The sequence below is a fragment of the Coffea arabica genome, chromosome 6c, assembly GCF_036785885.1.
Source record: "Coffea arabica cultivar ET-39 chromosome 6c, Coffea Arabica ET-39 HiFi, whole genome shotgun sequence".
Classification (NCBI taxonomy): Eukaryota; Viridiplantae; Streptophyta; class Magnoliopsida; order Gentianales; family Rubiaceae; genus Coffea; species Coffea arabica.
The window spans coordinates 63,065,235-63,073,820 of record NC_092320.1 but is presented as its reverse complement, the minus strand read 5'-3'; the positions used below and the strand labels follow the sequence as shown (position 1 = coordinate 63,073,820).

The following is an 8,586-nucleotide window of genomic DNA, read 5'->3' as shown; positions in this document are numbered from 1 at the left end:
ACTTGTAGTGTAGCGCTATTACACACACACACACACACACACTTATATATATATATATATATATATATATATATATATATATATGTATATGTATATGGAGTAGTATTTCAGAAATAAGCTCTTCCTTCTTCCTCCCTTAGTTAATTGCGTGAAAGTTTCTTTCTTGACCCCACCAGTCCATCTGCTTCATGCACTATCTATCCCATTTGGACTTAAACATTTTGGTATTTCGTATATTGATGCAGGCCACTCTAGTTCCTTGCAATATTGTTGTTCTTATCCACTATCAGAAAGGCGAAGACCAAGTGTGTTGTTATCCATTAAATTAAGGGTGTTTGCTGCTCTTAACACTCTCAATCAAAACTAGATTTTTGTTAGTATTTGCCTGAATTACAATTTACTACTGAAATATAGTATGAAAGAGACGCCCCTGAACTTGATGCTTCTGGGCTAGTACAATTCTTCTCTAATACAGTACTAATATTATTATTATTTACATACAGCTCTTGAGAAGGATCTCAAAAGCTGGAGGACGGTGGGGTTCCGCCGCCATAGATGGGCCTTTCTACAGGCTTCTTCGCTAGGCCAGAATGCCTCAACTGCTCAAATGCTTTGAAGCCAAAAAAAGAAAAACGCAGTATCTTTGTAGCTACCAGAAGTGTCCATGACATGTTTTTCTTAAGCGTATTGTGCAAACCAAGATTCTATTTCAACCTAAGGAGATTTACAGGGAATTGAAATGGTCGACGTGATCCTGTGAACAGAATGGAGGCTCGAGCTCAAATCGACAAAGCTCGCGAGCTGTAGCTCGATTTTCAGCTCGAATTGTTAGCTCGTAACATAGCTCGAATTTCTAACTCGTGAGCAACTCATTAGCTTGAGTTTCTGGAAATTAATCTAATGAAAGCAACAAATGATTATTTTTTCTTAATAAATAATAAATATTAGGGATATATGTATAATTTTAGTATTAAAATAAAAAATTATATATATATATATATATTATATACATTCAAGCTCGTAAATCGATTCCCGAGCTAACGAATTTAATATTTTGACCTCGAATTCGATTTAACCAACTCAAACTCGACTCGAATGCGATATTAATCGAGCTCGACTCGAACTTTGATTCGAACCACTCGCGAGCCGTTCGTTTGTAGCCCTGCTCCAGACAGAACTACTGCTACTAAATAAATATTTTAACACTAGCAGCAACAATAGTACAGAAGCACAAAGGTGACATAGAATTAGATCCCCAACCTTTTACATTTAGCTAATCAAAGGTTCAATGGCAAGAACAGATTAGTCCGCGAGTTAGAACAATAGCAGCAGAATAAGCAGTTCTGCAATTGGGTTGGATGCGCGTAACCAACAGCCAAGAAAAGCAAAGCCCACAAAAGAAAGAAAGAAAAGGAAAGGGATTCCGGAGGAAGCCAGCCAGCACTGCCGCCGTTGCGAACCCACCCATGACCCCGCCCTACTGGGAGTAGGAGGACATTGAATCGAATCGAATCGAATAATAGAAAGTATTATTAGCGAGGCGGAAAACAAAGTAGTGGTTACTCTTTCTACATTCATTAAATGGAACAACAAGAGCCGCAGACCCAAAGCAAAATCAGCTTCCATCAAACTCATACTGAAACCATCATCCCCAACCGCCAGGATCAGGAGGAAGCCAACCACCATTTCCAAACTGCTGCCCTACCAATACCATCACCTCCTCCTCCCCCTCCTCCTGCTATTGAGGAGGTAATCTTATCATTTATATCACTATTACTATTAGTTCTCCGGTTTCTAGTTACAATTACATTCTTCTATATATCTGTTTGAGGTAATCTGCCTGCCTCCCTGCACCCTATCTCTATCAAGAGCATTAATTCTTGGGGAGATTATCTGCCCTACAGAGTTAGCGCGTCTTCCTATTGCAAAATATAAAGATAGCTTTTTTTTTTTTTTTGAATGTTAACTTCATATTTCTTTGGCTGTGGTTCCTTCTTCCTTTTGTTGGTTAGTCTTTGTTGATGGAGGATTCAGGAGTGTTCAACTGCAATGTGCATCTCAGTGTTCCACTATTATCCACCCTAGGTTTATGACAGCCATAGCAATATTATGGTTCTCAAAGTTTTTTGCTTTATTTATCTACACGTTAACATTTTTCCATGATTCTATCAGGAAAATCCATTTAAACTGTGTACTCAACCAAAGTGAGCTTTATTCTAGTACTTTTATTAAACTCCCCAAGTTTTCATGTTTCAAGCAATCTATGTCTAAGGCGAGCCAATAATTCCCGTATCATATCAGGATGCATAAGCATATTGGATTACTGAGTCTTACTTAACAGAATGACGGCTAATGTTGTTCAACTTACATTTTGCTTTTCACCCAAAATTAAAAGGAAAAAAAAAAGACATTCAAGAATGTGATGCACCTCCTAGTAAGCCAATTCAACATATTACTTGACTTTTCTGTTTCAATTCCTTTTATTTAGGAGATACTGCAGCCTTATAATATACTAGTAGGAAGTTCTGCAGGTCATGATATCTGGTGACTAGAAAAGCTTTAGTTGTTGGAAGCATAAAGATGCTTCGAGGATGTTATAATACCTGTACTATGTCTATGTTTTGCTGTGAGATAGGGTTTGACATTCTGATATTCTAGAGCTAATCTATTCCTCAAAAAGAAAAGTAATAAATGTTTCACTGCTTCTATTTTTCTTTTCATATCCTCGACCAACCATTCCCAACCAAGTTTTGTCTTTCTACAGCACAGTCATTCCCTCTATCCGAGTTTCTTGTCCTTTCTACTTTGTTGATTGACTGCCAGGTGCCAATTGATTTTTTGTGCCGTTGTGATAAAATATTTGATTCATGTGTAATGCCTTATGGAAGATTAGATTCTAGGTTTAAAAAAAAAGGAAAGAGTGCTATTCAGATTCAGAATCTCTTAAAAAATAATAAAAAAAATAACTTGACAAGCATGCATACCTTTATTTTCTTCTTCTTCTTTTTTTGGCCGCCCCGTCCCCGGGGGGGGGGGGGGGGAATCTGCAGCCTGTGTTATTCATCAGAACCGAAATTTGTCTTGCCTGTCAAATTATTTTTGAACTCTTTTTTTTTTTCTTTTTTGTCATGTCCTGTTTTATGTGTGACCTTTCTTTGGTGAAAGGTTGCTACTTTTGCCTTTAATTGGACCATGGGTTGAACATTTTGATCTCAGCAATTTCCCTGCCTGTCCAATTCCTGGGAGCTGACTATCATAGTTTGCTGTTTGCTCTCTTTGCTTGATAAATGCTTTAATATCAACCATTTGGATTTGTTTCTGTCAAAAATACATCATTAAACAGAGTCGTGCTTCATTACAGGAGAAAAATGGTAATCAATTCGATCATCGGTTTCAAAGAACTGATCAATGGCGCCCAGTTTACTCCTGGTTAGAGTCGTTGGCTACAGATGAGCCAGTTAAATCGAAGGATATTTTAGACTGGCTGACAGAAAATCCAGAAATCAGAGAACAGTTATATACAAGACATTCCCGTTACCACTTGATGCATTACATCAAAAAATGCCACATGAAAATATTGAAGAGAAAGGAGAAGAAGATGGTATTTTTCCCGGCTTACAATTATTCAATGAAATTCCCTTCCATATTATGATATTTGAATGAAAATAGCAATGATAAACTTAAAGGTTAATTTAGACAAAAAAAAAAAAACAATGCCTATTGTATTTAATTAGAGTTCTGATGTTTCATGGCTTGGTAGAGTTGGAGAATTTTCATGTGTCATAGCTCGAAAGTTTGAAAATTTGTTTTTTTTTTTAATATTTGATAACACTGTATAAAAATGTGAAACATGCTTCATGTATCCCATTGATTGACATAAAATATCATGCGATTTATGTCGAAGTAATTGTATCAGTTCTGATTCTCATTGAAGTGATATTCATACATTTTTTAAGCAGGGGAATACAATGAAATTTGTATTTAGTCTTGTGTTGCCAGTTGTATTTTCTGAATATTTCACATTTTCTAGTTCCTCTTTCATTTTTTTTGTTTCTTTTGGGAACATAAAAGGGGATGTGGTGGGAGGATTATGGGCTGGGGTAGGGATAAAAGACAAGATTCTGTGTGCTGCTCAGAGGATAGGATTTACTAGTGAAGTATTAAGCAGGAAAAGTTGATTATGATGTTCTTAGGAATCCTAAGAATCTAACATCCTAAAGGTTTACCCTAGCCCAATTGTTCTGTGTCAGCAGGCCGACGATTGCTCTTATATGTTGACATTTAGCACTTCATCTAAACATTTAAGCAGGTAGAGAAGACTGTATTTTATTTATTTGTTTTCTTAACAGCTCTTATATCAAATTACTTGTCAATAAAAAAAAGAGAGCGAAAATTCTTGTGTTAATTATGTTGTTTCCACTTGTATGAGTTAGAAGTTGTTATTAAATAGCAGTCATGGCGATATTAGAAGGAGAAATGGTGATAGGATTAGTGGTGACAACATAGTTGATAATAAGCTTCTTGAAGGTAATAATAAGCATTCTGATCATCTATTTTAGCTCTTGGATAATAATTAGCACAAACAGTTGTAAGATGCCAATCAGGATTTAGTGTTCACTGTGACCTTTCTAGTGAAATATAAATCCAGGAGCATGATGTTCTTGATTTAAAGAGCTAATAAAGATATTGTCAAGCACATGATGCATTTGTTCTTTTCTATGGAATGGCAATGTCGGAGATGGGTGTTTAATGTTTTATAAATTAACTATTAGGTTGCTGAAAGATTGGAACTGGGGCTACTAATGACTGGAATATGCTGGTCGGAGGTGTAATTTGCTGCCATATGATCTGTTTTGCCAACTAATAGAATCTTGACTACTAAACAGAAGAAATGGTTTCATTTAGATGCGTTAATGGTCTTCATTAAGCTTATGATAGGATTTAAAGTAATTTGGTAATTGCAAGGCAAATTGTTGAGAAATTTTAAGGAAGAAAGGCTTACAGAGCCCCATTAAGATTCAATGCATAATGACCATGCAAGCTTGATCAAACCATTTGCTGTAAGGTTGATGTGTAATATCAATTTTATTCTTTTCAGCCTTTTTAGATTATTTCATCTATACCTGACCAGAAGAAGTCACAGTTGACTTCTTGCCTGGGCAATTCTTGTTTTCTGTGTGGCAGTTTCTATTTTTGTGCTTCTTGTAGATTCAATCTACACTTTTTGGTCTTAAAATAATATGTATTAAGGAATTGCTATGTTTTTTTTTCTTAATTAATCCTTTTTTGGGCCATTTAGAATTATGCATGTATTAGGATCCGTTAAAGATGAAGAATTTAGTCGCGGAGGCTTGACTAAGTCCATGATGGCCATGCTTGCTTTCAGTCAAATCATAACTTACAATATGAGCATGTGATGTGAAATGGATTTTTCATTATGGACCGGACTTTATTGTCTCTCATGATTTTTTCATCTAGATGCTTGAAGTCATAGGACACGTTATATGTCTCAGGAAAAGTGTCTAGCTATGTTGGTGGATGCTGTTTTAGTTTTTTTTCTGGCAAGTCTGATATATTTATATGAAGTGGGTGACCCTATACCAAGAGCAAGCTACAACAGATACTGCAAAGCTGATACCATTGAAACTTATGTATGTATATAAAAATGGTATTGGAGATATCCATAGATTTTCAAAAACTTTCATTTATGCACTTAAAGATAAAAATGATGTATTTTAGTCTATCAGAGCTGTACAAGAGCCTGATTTTATTATAACCATGCATAACTTTTGACATTTGCCTTTGCAGAGGTGCACAATTAGAATTAAATGGTTATTCTCCTACATAATTAGATAGACAGAAGTATGATTGCCTATGAACAATCATGTGTGTCAAAAATATGGCAATCCTGGCTAAATGTATTTTGCCTAAGGAGTCTTCCGTGGATTTTTCATGTCAGTAATGTGATTTTGCTAGACAATAAACTTTGCCTCTTCCAAGACCAAATGTGGACTTAATTATCTTAAAGAACTCAACTGCTTCTTTATTAACTCCTAGGATTAAAATGAGATAGAAGTAGTTCAAAAGCTTTAAGAACAATTTTAGCAATTTTTCCTCTTTATGTTTGAAACCTTTGAAATGGATATTTCCATGAGCACTCATCTTGGAACTTGAAGCACACAAAACCTCCTTATGGTCCAATTTAGTGTAAAATTTGTGTTGGCCACTATCTTTCATTGAAATTTGATGCTCTGATGACACTGGTTAGGGTGTTTAAGAAAAAAGGTTATGTTGTGCTTTGACTAGCAGCGTGTTTCAATGTTTTTGCTGTATAACTGGGTGTGCACCCTTCCTTGGCAAAAAGGATTTGTTAACACTCTATTCTGAGGAGGACTTTGCTGTCACTGTCGACGTTACAAGAGGACAAAGATTCCATTGTTTTTTAGATGATATTCATGAATGAGATTGAACTTTGATAAGGGTATAACTTGATAGCAAATAAAAAATCATACTTGAGGACAAAGATTATGGTTCATCATTTTCTAGATGATATTCATGAACGAAATTGAACTTTGATGAGGGTATAAATTGATAGCAAATAAAAACTCAAACTTTGTACTCACTAAGTGCTTTAGTCCTAACAATTTATATTCTATTAATTTGTTGATTTACTAGAGCTCTTGTAGCAAGGTAATATACTTATTCTGCTTTAGGCCCAGAACGTACTGTATGCTTTTGTTCTGTGCTTGTGCAATTTTTGTCTCCTAGAAAGATGTGACTTCTGAACCTGGGTTTATTTTAACTAGTATGTCTATTTTCACTTGAAAAGGGAGTGCAAGTTACACATAAAGTTCATTCTGACAATGTGCAAACCAGTGTGGAGACTAAAGCCATTGTTCCAGTTCAGAATACAGGTAACGGTATATGATTCGTGGTAGGTATTGCTTCCAACAGCACTGTGGTGATTTAGTTTACTTTTTACGTCGCAAATATTGGTGGGTGAGATGTGTTAGCTTTTGTACTTTCTTGATAAATCCCAAGGTTTACAACTAAATGTTACTCGCTGCCTCATATCATGATTAATGGTCTTTGCGAAAGCTAATCTGAGAATGATAAATACCATGAAATTACCAAAATATGGTCGCTTTGTGATTCAGAAAACTTTTTCAACCAACATACGATGTGTAGCCTGAAATTGAAGGTTCACAAAATGGCTATCAGGATTTGATAAATGGGCAAAGATTTAGTGCTATTTGCTGGTAAGTAAATCTGGTTACTGGATGGGCATCTGATTCATGTTTTTGGTAAGTCTCAGTGTGCACAGTCCAATAAAAGATTGTGTCTGCTAGCTATAATTATTCGCCTATGAGTTGCCTTATTGAAGAAATTGTGTACCCTGTATGCAGGACACCTCTATAGGTGAAACACCGATAAGTTGCTCATTCTACCATATTCTTGTACTGGTCTCAATATCCTAAATGTCAAAATAATGGGTTATAGGCCTTGTGTATAATCACTAGTAGAATGTATTCAGCTTGTAATGTGAATCTTTCAGATATCAGTCCGATCAAACTGGTTTCAGTCGAATCAAGGGAGCATCCTAGTAGTCAATAGAGTGAAAGATTTTGTTGGGCTTGAGAAATAAAATACGTAGAAGATGAATGTTCCGTGAAACACAAGGCTATAAGAAAAAAACCAAGACTTTTAAGTTCTCATAGGAGCTGCAATAACCTAAAAAATGTTTGTCATCCTGAATGTTGGCTGTGGTGGTGTAAGTCCAGATTTTCAACAAAGTTCAGTGTTTTATAACACAAAAAGAAAGATGGAAATATTGACTGATTTCTTCCCCCCTCTTGTGTACTCTTCATTTTCCGGCTTGAGCTGTTTGTACCATGTGTCTTGCTTTAAGGTTGTGAATGCAAAAGAATCAGGGGTTAGGTCTTTCTTGTACAGTTATATACCATTTCCAGGGTTGAGTTCCATTTGATTAAAGCTAATGATGATTTCCTGTCGGATACCGTGTGTGTTTTGCTCATTTTGCAGCGAATAATTTGAGCAGCCTACCTCTGGATAGTGACCTGTACAAAGCAAAACAGAAGGAAGCACTTCAAAAATATGAGATGTAAGTTAGGGAAAGTCCTGTCCAATATCGTCGATGGAATACGCAGTATTCCGACTCATATGCTTATGTTTTTTTTTTTGGTCATTTTCAGTTTGATTGACTTGGAGAAACAGCTTTTGAATGTGATTTCGAAGTGTGATAATCGAGCATCTTGAAGGACTCTGATCTGACAATTTGCACTTGGTTGATCTTATATCAGTGCATATGCTAAATTTTGGCGGTGCAATTCGGTGATAGCAATTCTTTTGTTGCTAAACATGGCTTCACCTTGATAGATACTCCAACAAGTTTACCACTGCTGTAAAGAGTCTCTTGTGTCTCTGCAAACCTCCTCGCATCTCTCCGTGTATCAGTAACAGTAATTAAAAAGAAAAAAAAAAAAAGGGTCCCTTGTATGTATCTTTGCAACCTCGTTATTGCATTAAAGTAGTGGTTGGTTCTCTTATGGATATTGCAGCAATAGA

The 8,586-nt window shown here is 35.9% G+C and overlaps 1 protein-coding gene across 2 annotated transcripts; it reads left to right on the top strand.

Annotated features, from left to right (window-relative positions):
- The first annotated feature begins 1,217 nt into the window (after positions 1–1,217).
- Positions 1,218–8,567, top strand: LOC113697088 (uncharacterized). 2 transcript variants are annotated; one of them, XM_027216548.2, is made up of 5 exons: positions 1,218–1,749; positions 3,362–3,601; positions 6,830–6,914; positions 8,044–8,122; positions 8,214–8,567. In XM_027216548.2, exons 1-5 carry the CDS (start codon positions 1,582–1,584, stop codon positions 8,275–8,277), a joined length of 636 nt encoding a protein of 211 aa, XP_027072349.1. In that variant the 5' UTR covers positions 1,218–1,581; the 3' UTR covers positions 8,278–8,567. The 2 variants fall into 2 exon arrangements, 1 of the variants encoding a protein (XP_027072349.1); XR_011816295.1 differs by having other exon boundaries at positions 1,435–1,749; positions 6,807–6,914; positions 8,214–8,354.
- The last annotated feature ends 19 nt before the right edge of the window (positions 8,568–8,586 follow it).